At 39.4% G+C, this 13630-nt stretch overlaps 1 protein-coding gene across 1 annotated transcript in view; it reads right to left on the bottom strand.

The window, feature by feature from the left end:
• The window catches only part of LOC139201019 (metabotropic glutamate receptor 8-like), a 121136-nt gene that overhangs the window by 33100 nt on the left and 74406 nt on the right, over positions 1-13630 (bottom strand). Inside the window, exon 6 of the mRNA XM_070830222.1 lies at positions 2041-2241. Within this exon, the coding sequence (XP_070686323.1) occupies positions 2041-2241 (201 nt within the window). The remainder of the gene's footprint in view (positions 1-2040; positions 2242-13630) is intronic.

The raw sequence follows: 13630 nt of genomic DNA, 5'->3' as shown, positions 1-13630 counted from the left end.
GATGACGAGGAAGAGAGGAAGATGAAGAAGTTGGAGATGAGGAGGAATGAGGGGAAGAAATAAAAGAAGGTTAATGGCGGAGTGACAAGTCCTCCTGTTTGGGTGATGATGAGATGGAAGAAAAAACAGCAGCGCTGACAAAAACGAAGATGCCGATGAAGGTTGGCATGACCAACTCTGGTTTTTCTCACCCTCTTTTTCTTCATGAATCATTTTGTCTTCTTTTACATCTTCCACCAGCATTTTCTTTTCTTTTTCCAACTTTTTCCGGATCGTGTTTCACTCCCTCATTGGAGAAATTAGTGAAAATTCCAGCCAATCGCCTCCTCGTTGTTAGTTAATTAAAATGTTGGTGTTCTTGGAGCTCGCACAACCAGATGTGCATGAAAATGTAGAAAATTCGAACAGTTATTTGTCAGAAAAGTCTGGAGACGCTGCCAGATGGCTTTTTCAGAGAACTTGTTTGACACAGAGGTGTTGACTGTGGAGGCAGTGATTAATCAAACTCACAGCCAACCAAATGGCTCCATCAGAATTTATATATACTTGTTATTAGGTTTGTACCCACAGGAAAATGCTCTAATTCGACAGTTTAGGTGCTGCCTGAAATATTTGTGTGGTGGGGAGTTATGGATCAAGATACATTAAATAGCTTCTTCATATTGTTTAACCCTTATTTATCCAGAGAGACTTCACTGAGAACAGTGTTTTCTTCTTCAGAAAGTGTTGATCACATTCAAGCCGTCTGGTACAAACACCGTCTGATCTGTTGGCCAGAAAGCAGCTCCACATTTTGATTCTTGTTTTTTTATTATCAGTGTAGAAAAATGCATGGCCTCCTCCTTGTTAGACAACAGTCCAGTGCACCTGCAGAGCTGGTGCAGTGAGCTAAACCTTACCAACAAACTAAATTTACAGCTTTAGTGGCACATTATCTGTGATGTGAAAACTTCAGATTTCCACTTAAAGGAAGAAGATAAAATCCCAACAGATGGAGAACTGTGGAGTGTCTCTTCTGATTGGCACACTTAACAGCACTGTTAGCTGAAGGGGAGCTCACTCTGGATGAAGCAGTATCAGAGTCTGATCTGGTCCACCAGTAGTTTAGCATTCAGCGCCATAGCTGAGACCATCAGAGCAGCGAGCAGAAACGAGGGTAAAGAAACAGTACATGCGCGACGCTGCTCTGCCCTCGTTTTCTATCACCCTTCTCTATTTCCATTCTACTCTGGTTATTCTGCGACAAAACTCAATTTGTAATACTTTGTCCTGCTGATTTGTTGTGTTGGTTTGTGAGCAATGACACACTGAAACAAATAACTGATGCCTCACCTGAGGTTTGAATTTGGTCAGATTTTCAATAAGGAGGTGATGCAACACAATAGGGGTTTAAAAATGCAGATAGTAATAAAAGGAGAAAGAATATTTTAATTCACTTCACCCTTCAGCTTCAGCATTGCAATTTAAAGTTTGAGGACACGCTCTGAAAAACACAACAAATGTGAGGGAGAATGATGACGATGATAGGCTGTATATAGAGACAGGCAATGGGTAACACAACAATAACCGAGACAAAATATTTCAGATACAGGCGTCAAACTCAGTCGTGAGCACTGCAGAAAACACAACTATGACTCATTTTGTCAGCTTTAAACTGTTATGGAAAGTTAAAGTTACATCTCTCAATAGTCCTACTCTTGTCTGCAGGTGCCTCCGTGACTTTTTCAAGCTGTAAATCACAGCTGTCGATCAAGAAGCTACACCCTCTTTTTTATAGCACTGAATAACTCAAGTAAAGTAAAACCAATTATCAAAAACTAGATTAGTGTGCTTAGAGCACTTAAAATGACTTGAAACATCTTTGGGAAAAAATGTATGTGACACGTAATTGATTTGGCCCAGCTTGGCTCATGTCCCATCCCCTAACATGGAGGGAACGGGGATTATGACCTATACTGCAGCCAACCACAAGATAATTTGGCTTTACTTTTGGGGAGCTATCATGTCATCCATCTTTATTCACCAAGCAGCAGTTCTTACCGTTGAAGGCAACGGCACGAATGTGTGCCAGCAGCTCCTTGCCGTCGATGTTGGCCATGCGCGGGCACAGGCCAGGGTATCCGGCACAGAGCTCGCGGTGCATATGGTGCAGAGCGTGGGCCATGGCGTACACGGCGTCCATCACAAACTGGACCTTCCCCTCCTGCTCGTAGGTGGAATCACGACCAACTTTCTCCAAACCTGGCACAGAAACAGAGAAGCATCAGGTGATGAGTCACTCACAACACGCTATGGATCAAGAGCCTGGAGACACGATCGAAAGCTCCAGAACACCTGATGTTCAGTCGCCTGCTGTTTCCAAAGTCAATAAAGAGAAAAACAGTAGCTTTATTTATTGAAATGGATAAATTCAACTTGGGTCTCACGATCAAGTCTCACTCTCATCTACTTTCATACATGTTTAACCTCTTTCCTTCATGTTTGTTTCAGTTCTCACCCTCATCCAACCCAAAGCCCCTCGTCAGCATGATACTCCTCCTCTGGGCTCCTCATCAGGACAACCTCTAGCCTTCATCTATCTCCATTCAACCCTCATTCCCCCAACACCCAACAAAGTCATAAAAACTAATCTGTGCACAGAACTGGTCTATTCTTTGTTAGCCTGTTAGCTTGTGTGCTGAATAATTCAAATCTATTCAGGAGACACATGCAGTGTTCAACTGTTCAATAACACATGAAATGTTTGCCACTTATAAATGTCCTCATTGTGGGACTAATAAAAGAATATCTTATCTGATCTTTCTTAGTTAGTTTGACAAGCATTTGGGATAACAAGTTGTACAATTTTTCTTTTTTTTTGTGTGATACATATCCATCTTGAGGTTTCACCCTGTGAGTTGTAACAGCTCTCAACAGCTCACATCCATTATTAGTGTATTATTGTTATTCATATGTCCATAATTGTTATGTTATTCACTGTTATCATATCATATATTCCCATTACCAGTAATATAGTTATTATTATTATTATGGCTGTTGCTTGCTTACATCCCCCTCATCTCCCCATTGCCCACCACTAAGCCTGGTTCTGTCTGAGGTTTCTTCCTGTTAAAGGGGAGTTTTTCCTTGTTATTGTCGCCTGATGTTTCCCCATGTGGGATTTCTTGAATACAAAATTTTGAAGGCTTGAATCTTTGGGTCTCTCTTAATCAAAGAGTTTGGCTTAGACCTACTCTTTTATGAAAAGTGTCCTGAGTTAACATTTGTTAGCAGTTGACGCTATATAAATAAAGACTGATAGACTGACATGTACAAATGACTGGACAATAAAACCTTTGGAGTAACTGATCTATCAGAACTGATATCAGGTATTCACGGTGAAGTTTGCGCAAAATCTAAAAACAGAAAAACGAATAACATCACTACATAAAAAGCTACACAACAAGGACACACAGATCTAAAATTATGATATTTTTTCTGATCTCATAATTCTGAAATACTGAAGCTGTGATTAACAGCAGATATTGTAATTACGTTTTCTCATATTTATGTGCCGTTTACCTCACAACCATGAGATCTTGTTTTGTGATTTTCATATAAGAATCTTGTAATTAGATCTTTTCTTGTCAATATGCTTTCTGTATTTTGTAGCTATGAGATTACCTGGTACAGATCTCAAAATTATGGTTATTGTAATTAAGGGCTAATTTTCTTGAAATTTTGAAAATGGATCTCCCACTTATGACAAACCAATCTTTTCAATTAGATCTTTTCGTGGATGTAATTTTGGTCTACTTTTTTTGTAAGTTTGAGATAACTTCATCATAATTACAACCTAATTTCAAAATATCCACCTCATAATTGTATGACTGCATTAGTCTTACAATTATGAGGTGAGATACACATCTTGAGCTAACTGTCCCAAAACTTTTTGATATGGATCTCATAATTATGAGATACAGATATTGTCATTAAAGTTGATTTTTTTTTCGCATTAGTTAGATAAAGATCTCATAATTGAAAAAAAAAAGATGTTGTAATTGTCAAATCTTTTCTCTTTACTAGAAGAGTTTTCTTTGGTCACAATTACAAAATACAAAAGTAATGAATATGAGTTAATGTTCTGTAAACTTTTTCCAGAGACATCACTGTTACTTTCATGACGATCTGAACAGTGGTTGTTGTGATTTAAGTGATTGACAGGATAATTAATGGACAGCAGCTTTAGGCTCTTCCTGTAATGAGGTAAAAATATGACAGAAAATAACACTCTGGCCTGTTAACAAATTTTACTCATTTTGGAGCTCTCTCTGCCTTTGTGTGTTTCTTTTTCTTTGTGAACCCAAAGGTTTTGTCCTTGCCACCAGGCATAAAGTAATTCACAAAGGATTATTGGAATGTGAAATGAGACACATTTCCTTTAACTAAACCATTAACATAAAAAAAATACATTTGGCTCCATCTCATTAGCTGTGATTAAATAACAGAGTGGAGAAGACACTGTCATCTTTTATTTGAAAACTCTGTAAAGGCCTTCCTAAAATTTTTACTAAGTAATAATTACCTTTATTAGAGCCGTGGCGCTCTGCAATCACGCCGCCGGCAGGAAAGCAAAAAGGAACGTGAAAGAGAGGAGGAGGAAAGTAACTGCTGGACTGGACCCTCCATCAACAGACAAGACTACTCTGAATTAATAGGAGCTTAGAAATGAAATCCAATTTAATTTTAATAGCAGACGGGCAGTGGGGGATCTGTCCGAGGGGAGACATTTGCTCCAGCAGTAAAGACTGATTACACGTCTGTATGGCGGTAATGAATGAGCCTTGAACGGCGAGTGGAGAGCCGTGGATGTCAAACAGCCGAGGCAGTAGGGAGATGTACGGCCGAGCTGCAGATGAGGAGTGTCTCCTCAATATTTAAAGAGTACACATGTTTGATTCTGGATATTCAAATGATGCCTGAATGCCGCGTTTTGAATTCACAATAAGCTCAGTGTCCCCCAGGTCTGACTCTGACCTCTGTGGAAGAAGCTTCGCTCTGCTGGAGAACAGACACGTTCACAAACAAGTAGGTGTTCAGTGCGAAAACTATATTACTTATTAATAATAATCTGATATTTAGATTTAAATCTACTCTGACTTGCTCAGAGTGTGGATTGGATCATTTAGTGCTGCCTATGCAACACTAGTAACACGGCAGATGTCCATTGTCTTGATTTAATTAGCATTTTTAGTCTTTTTCTTGGTTATTTTAAGCCAGATATAAAGTATAAAAACTCTCACATAATTATTTAAAATAGCTGTAGTTGATATTTTGGTAATAACAATGTATCAGATAACAATGTCACAATGAGGAGAGTTGCTCATAATGATGAAGTCTAAAGAGAATCTGCAGCTCCCCTCGGCTTCACAGAGCTTTACTGGGAGTTTCAGCTCATTGTTCAGCTGTCAGGCCCACAGCCTCACTTTTTTGGTTCATTCTCACCATTTCCAGCAGCAGAAGGCAGCTGTTTTCAGAGAAAATGCTCTAAAAACCCGCTACCTAAAGTTTAAGAGCAAGATATGTTCCTCAGCAGCTGGTAGAGACCAAAAACAGAGATAAAAGAGAGTTGAACCTACATTCATCACCTACTTCAAGCTGAAAAGTTTAACCAACAAGTGGAGACGTGGAGTATTTTGACTGGTGTGATGACAGCATTTAATAGATATACCACAATAAGGAAGAACATTTTGTCACAAAGCGTCAGTTATTAAAAGCATTTAACATTTAACTTAACAAATACTTATAGAAGAATCCATCAACCTCAGAAACAAATGAACATGATTTCTGAGAGAAAGCAAGCAGCATGTTTGGCCATGTCGCACACTGAATGTTGTTCGCCTCCCTGTTTGCTAACAGGCCTTGATGATGATGGTGATGATGAAACTCAATCACTGACTGAGGTGCGGCAGTGCACTCGACAGATAGCTTCATCACGCCTGCTGGCATTTCAATTACACATCACTTACAGGGTAAATTTAATTCCTTCTCAACAGGATGGACGTGTTGTCTGTTTTCCAATCTCTCTCTCTCTCCCTTTCTCTCTCGCAGCCATCCTTCTGTTTCAATTAGATTTGGAAATTAGATAAACGGCAAACTAATTACAGAGGTTACCAATGATGGGATGAGTTCAGGGGGAAACCAACATAGCTGTTGCGTCTTACATGCCTGAATATATTTACATTAATAGACTTTATTCATTGGCTCTGTTGTTTATCAGTCAGTCAGTGTCAGATTTATCAGAAGAGGATTAAAAGTAATGCTTCTTCGCAACACTGATTCTGAGAGTCATAAAAACATCACTGACACGTCGGAGAGCTGCTTAAACATTCAGGAATTCATCATGCGTCCATGTCAGAACTGAAGACTATTCTTTACTTAAATAATAAAACAACTCATTTTCTGCTTATCTTTATGTTTCGAAAGTCATTTGCATTAAAAGGAACAAACAGCATGTAACATGGAAGAAATTAAACCACAGCACATAAGAAGAAAAGGGACATAAATCATCTCAATAGTCGTTCAAATGTCAGGTCTTTTCTTCGTGAAAAACAACTTTGATTCGGACGTGAGAGAAAGTCATTGTTTTTCATATCATGAGCCTCAGGACTATGAAGTACAGATTCAAGTCCCAAGTCAAGACCTGTAAGTCTAAGGTCGAGATAGGTAAGTTCAGATACGAGTCCCTGGGAGACCAACAAGAGAAAACCAAGACATGTTCTGTCCCATCTCCTGAGACAAGTCACAAGCCAGCACAAATAGGTCCAAAGACAAGAACAAGTCCAGATCAACAATATCAAGTTTCAAGTCAAGAAAAATAAGTCAAAATACGTAAGTCCAATTAAAAACAGGTAAGTCCTGAGTCAGCCCCCAAGGCCTAAGACAAGTACCAAGTCAATACCAGCAAGACGAAACTCAAGACTGACAAATCCCAAGTCATGACCAATAAGGCCTTAGACAGACGTCAACACCAATAAATCAATAAATCAGCATCAAGTCCCAAGCCTAGCAAAAGCAGGTCTCAAGACAAGCTCAACAAGTCCAGACCAACAACATCAAATTCAAGACCAAAAGTCCAAGTTCCAAGTCTGAGGTCAAGAGCAAACAGCACGTCCCTAATCAAGACCAACAGGTCTCAAGTCCAGATCACCAAGTTCAACGTCAAGACAGGTAGATTTAATTGTTTAAAACAGCTGGGTGTTCCTTTAAGACTGTGTTTCATCTGACTGCATAAATCTCGTGATTGTGAGCGAGCACAAACGCTGGATGCTTCAGATGACATCGTTTTTTAGCGGGTAAAAGTCAGATCAAATCAGCTCGTTAAAAAACCAGCAGCTCTTTGTTCTGCAGCTCCACATCTCTCAGCACTTATATAATAATGTCATCACTAAAAAGGAAAACGAAAGCTGCTCAAAGCCATTTTCTCTTCTTCAAAGCAAAGTGTTGACAAAAAAAAACAAACACTTAGCAAACACATTCCTGAGTGCTGCTGAACACTCAACAGCTGCTGGATCTCTGACATGAGGGCAACTTTTCTCCCTCAGAGATCATTGCTGCTTTCAAACAGAAGAAAGACTCTCAGCCTCTGTCAAAATCACTTCTTCATCTGCTGACATTCTAAGCAAACAAAGTGCAGCACAAAGGTAAGAAAAAACATACACAAGAAAACACAAAGAGGCGTTCAAATGCAAATCTGGCTTTCATATTCACTCAGTGTATTTCAAGGGAAATTTGCAACACGGGGATACAAAAGGAGGAAAGCACTGTAAAAAGGTGAGAAAACAATGAAGCTCTTAACTCAAGCAAGCACATCGTTCAACAAAGCAGAAGAGGAAAAATCAAATATTCATGCTTCTAGTGGAACTGTGTTCTTGGCGTCTCCAGGTGGAAGAAGTGATCCTTTCAGTAAAAAAAACAAGGTTCCCTCTGAATAAAAGAAAGTCTGCATCATCCACAACTCCATTTCTTCTGCTGAGGGAACAGTTACGCTGCTAAAAAGATCACTACCTTCTTTTCTCAAAGTGAAAGTGACTGAAATATTCATTACAACCCCACAAACAGACAACATCCCAATGATTTAGCCATTCTCAGAGCCAAACCAGTCATGGTGGAGCGCAAAGTATATACTTTGTCCTAAAGCTGGTGCTAAAGGAAATTGTATCTGGATCTTCAAATATAGAAAAACAACAATCTTCCATGATTCCACCCAATAATGGACAGCACGCTCTAAGCACTACATTTATATTTTTAATTATGAACATTTATTATGTATACATTTATCTTCTTTTTTTCTAATATCTGAAACAACACAGCCACAACAACACTTAATAAGTTGTTGAAGATATTTTACCACAATGTTAATATTTTATTAAACATGTGTGTATTTAAACCACTGCTTGGATTCAAGACAGAATGAATGCAGCATATTTTGTATTTTGTACTGCTGGCTTTACTGAGAAAATTAGATTCAGTGTGACTTACACTTCCTAAGGATATAATTATCTGTGATTGCAATTAAAAGTCCATAAATCTACTTGAAAATCATAGAAAAAAAGCCTGAGAATAATGATTCAGCATCAAAGTCATCCAGTGACAGTTGTCTGTATGCCCATGGGTACATTGTAATCAGGAACTACTAATAGATCATTCAGCATATTTTCAATGGTGCCAATTTGAATTGGGTAAGAAAAAAATTTGTAGCACACACATTATTATCAATACCATCATAAATAATTTAATGACATTAATAATGCTGTGGACAAATTTTAAATTTCAAAGTCTTTTTTTTAAATAAAAATTGCCTTAAAATATTTAATACCACTCAAGATTAAGTGCCTGGTGTTCGATGAATCAGTAAGTTTTATGATATCTTTAAGATATTTTGCTCTTAAAGTGTTAAACCTGTGATATCTTCATCTTTAGACGTGATAAAATGCTCCTTGGCGGTAATATAAGAGTGTAACTTGTCAGGATTATATTATTGCTTCATCGCTGCAGCCAATCACGGTGCTGTCAGCAAGATCTCAATCAGGTGCTTAAATGACAAGCATGTCTCCATTATCAAAACAAGCCTCTCTGTTGGTGGCTGCTGCTTGAACACAAACAAACACAACACTAATTATAGATCATGATCAATAAGAGGATGACAGAGAATCCATCGGCTGGAGGCTGCGGCAATCAGGGACGACTTGGAGCCACAAAGGTTCAGATCTCGACCTTCAAAGAGGAAGAGGAGCTTTACTGTGACAAAGGATCTGAGACGGAGGTTTTCAGTCTGATGCAGATCGTTTGCCTGACAGCTCCTTTTCCTCACAGCAGCTGGAGCGACGCGTCGGTGTCTGCGCTTGATTGACAGCTGGCAGGCAGAGTGTTGGTGTTACACAGTAGACAGCGAAAGATTAAGGAAACAAACTGTGCTGTGCAGACGACATTTCACAGGCAGACAGCGTGTTAGTGCTATTACAGAATGAGGACTAAGTGACATTTGCAGGTACATTTACATGCTGTTAGATGTGCTGCACATTAGCACCTTGGTGCACTTTTCCCAGGTGAATGTTTGTTTGACTTGTTCAACAAGCTAATGTGCAAGATAAGACTGTTGTAAGTTAGATAAGAAGGAGACTTCAACTAATGTGAAAGCTAATGTGGGCTGTTGTTCAAAGTCTGTGGCGTGTGTGTGACTGTGTGCTCTACCTAACGATGGTGGTATTTGATTTATGAAAAGATTTGACTGGCTCTATTGAAATTAAGTCTGCATCAACATCTACCAGAACACCATTTTGTCAAATTAACACAAAACTATGCGGCACCATTGTAAAACCATTAAAAAAGGTCAAATAAATTTCTACCTTTCGGTTACTTTTTTAGGAGAACACTGATGATACCCCAGTCTTTTTGAACCTTAATTAAAAAAACAAACTGAGATCCAAAATAAAGAGTAAGGTGTTTTTACCCTGAATTTGCATCACAATTAAGATACAAATTAAGGGGTACTTACTGTATAATTCATTATACAGTATATTTGTAAATTTTATGGGTTTTTCCATTAACAAATGATTAATAAATGCAGAAAACACATTTAGGGAAGAAGAACCCTTTAGTGTATCTGTTAATTTGGCACCACATCTGGGTAAATCTATTCAATCTAAACACTGGTTAAAAATCCCTTAAATATCATAAATATAATTTTAATCATTAAAGGAATTCTCAACTATTTCACATTAATGTTTAAAGTGAGGGGAAGTCACGTACCCCTGAAAGCCCTGATTTTATTAATCAAGAACGTTACAAATAAGTTTTTCAGATTAACGGACAAATTAAGCTACATGTCTTGATTTAGATTAATGTGTTTGGTGTGCTCTAAGTGGTAAATTAAGGATTAATCAAGGGTAATTTAAGGGATTGTTGTTCTAAGTGAAAGTCTCTTTTCTAATTTACTCTCAGGGGTTGAGGGCCTGAAGCTGGAGGTGGGGAGGGGAGTATAATTACAGAATTGGATTGCTTTTTAAAGGCGACACACTCTATCTGGCAGGAAATGAGGTGTTCAGAGGTAGCGGGGGCCGAGAACATGGCGGCTGTGAACGTGGCGGTGGCGTGGCACAGCAGGGCAGGGCAGGCAATAGCAACCCTGAGCGGAGGGTGATGGAACGCTGCCCTCAGGCCTCAGGCCACCATGTCTCATGGATATTTCATTATCCTAACTAAATACAATTAATGAGAGGGCCTTCCCCTGTGCCCTCTGGAGGATTCGTACTGAACACGCTCTAATCTCTGTCTGCCACTGAGACGCTCCTGAGGCTGCTTCCTCCTCTCTGCTGGAGGGTTTGAAGCTTCACAGCTGCAAAAAGGAGTTTACAAAATATAGAATCTCACACAGAAATGTGGGTATGATGCTTTGGGTTTTTCCCAACATTTATATTTATAGGAAACTATGAGGAGCCATAATTCATTCAGGGCCAAACAGACGCACACAGATAAGGTTCAGGTGGTCTTGGTTAAATACAATGGTGGTTAGTAACTACGCACATTTACTCAAGCACTGCACTTCAGTGCAGTTTTGAAGTACATGTACTTTCCTTGAGTCTTTCCATTTCATGCCACTTTACACTTCTACTCCACCACATTGATCTGACAGCTGTGGTTGCTGGTTACTTTAGAGATTGAAACATTAGATACATTTGTAAAATACAGCATATTGTAAAAGATTAAGCAGGTGATTCCCAACCTTTCTGGCTCCAGAGATGTTACATTAAATCAGAGTCTGCTTGGGGCCCATTGTCACATTTCAGATATCAATAAGTTTCATTTCACTCATAACCACAAATGTGAACTTCATGGTGGCGCTAGAGGAAAAGTCAGGGGGACATCAAAGTCAGTAGGATTCATCATTCGAGGAACAAGGAAATTTCATAACGAGTACTTGTTGAGATTTATCATTCAATCTCGACCAAAGTGGTGGACAGACCGATGTAGCCGTCCATTGAGCTAGCATGGCTAACATATCTCATATTCCCAGATGTGTGTGAGTCTTAAGTCTGAGGATTAAGGAGTCTCAAACACATTGTAAAGCAGGAAAAGGAAGAGCAGCAGTAAAGTCATGCTAGAGACAGAAATCATTGTGAGCAACAGGATCAATTTATTGAAAGGGTGTGATTGCTTTCATTAGGTGAGGTTGTTTTGTTTCTTTCTGTCTCTGAAGTGAATCAATTCAACCTAAGAGGTCATCAAGCTCCTAGTTTCAGGTGATTTTACCGGCTGCAGGATTTTGCTGCGCCGACATAAACGTTCAGACTAACAGTAGAAGTCTGAACAGCAGAGGCAGAGGAAATGAGTCATATTATAAAGACACCTGGAGAAGCCGGTGTAATTTGCATGATTACTAGAGCTGCAACAGTTAATTGAGTACTTGTCAAATATTAAATTAATTGCCAACTACTCTAATAAGTGAATAATCAGTTTAAGTAATTCCTTAAAAAAAAAAAAACACCTGATTCCAGCATTGAATGTGAACATTTTCTAGTTTGTTTGTTTTTTACTCATCTATGACAGTAAACTGAATATTTTATTTGAGAACATCATCTTGGCCTTTGGGAAACACTGTGATTTTTCACTATTCTCTGGCATTTTACAGAAAAAAAAAACTGATCGATTAATCATTTTGACAGATTAATCAACAGTGATGATAATCATTAGTTGCAGATCTGATGATGACTGGACCCTCAGCAGCCCTGAACACACCCACTGGGGATGAACAGTTTGATAATCAACACCAGGTCCATGTCTCAAAGTGACTTGTAATCCAGCTAATCTGCACCTCTCACACGGTATTCTGAAGTTAACAACGTCAGCAGGATCAGAGGACTGATGATAACATTCTAACATACTGATAACTGAAAGGTTTCTGATGATTATTTGAAACATTTTATTTTGGCGGCGTGGCTCTGCTCATGTGATGCTTCGGAACAAACGACACAGCTCGGCCTCAGATAAAGATCGATGGACATCAACACACTGAAAGACACATCAAACGCTAAACATGAAATAGACATTACATTTGTGACAACAGGCAGCAGTGAGCACAAAATGGCTGGTAGGTGGTAAAACTAAGCTAACCGGCAGCTTTCTGTTGCCTTGTATTTAACAGACAGATCAAGAGAGCAGCATCAAGTTTTGTCAACTAACTCTCAGCAGCAAAAGTGATCTTTCAAAAACTGTCATAATATTCCTTTAAGATTATTTCATGTCATTTAAAAAACAGATTTCATTTTATCAAAGTGTGCGTGTTGTGTTGTGTTTTTTTTTTTTAGCTCCACACCTGTATGGTAACAAACCGAGGTAACGGCATCTCCATAATATTTAATAACTTAATAACTTCATAACTCAAGAAAATAGATTGAGATAGAAGGCGCAGTGTAACACAAACACACACGTTCGACACAACACCAACCCACTTTGATACACCCAGGGAAACACACACACACACACACACACACACACACAGTGACCTGCTGACTCAGCTGTTTGTGTGATTGTGTGATGACTCTGCTGCAGCTCCAAAACTCAATCTGGAGCTTCTATAACACAATCAGGTGAGAGCTGCATCCTGACAGCAGCGGACTGATCAAAGCCGTCAACTGAGCTCATGTAAAGACTCGCAGCGTTATCAGCAGCCGGGACGGAGCAGCTATTCTCATAGCGCTGATGCTGTTGTTCTGCTGTTTCACTTCTGTCCGCACGCTCGCCCGTATTTTCCAAACACCTTCCGCAAATCCTGTTTCGTGTGTCGGACATGTTTGTGAAGGATTTGGCCCTCAGTGCCCCCCTGTTCTACAAAGAAAGTCCTCCTGAATCAGGGAGGATTACATCCCGCTGCAGGGTCTCTGCAGTCAGCACAGAGAGACTCGGCGGACGAGAGCCGGACATGATTGGAGAGGAGAAGAAGAATTCAGGGCCGCAGATTCATCAGCTCCTAATAAACATCTCTACATCTGCTTTCAGTTGAATCCATGGTGACTTTAAATAAGGTCAGATGAAGAGGAGGGCGCACTCCAAACATACACACCCCAAGACTCTGCTTCTGTGTTTGTGATGT

The sequence above is a fragment of the Pempheris klunzingeri genome, chromosome 5 (assembly GCF_042242105.1).
Source record: "Pempheris klunzingeri isolate RE-2024b chromosome 5, fPemKlu1.hap1, whole genome shotgun sequence".
Lineage (NCBI taxonomy): Eukaryota > Metazoa > Chordata > Actinopteri > Acropomatiformes > Pempheridae > Pempheris > Pempheris klunzingeri.
This window is presented reverse-complemented; position numbering and strand designations above follow the sequence as displayed.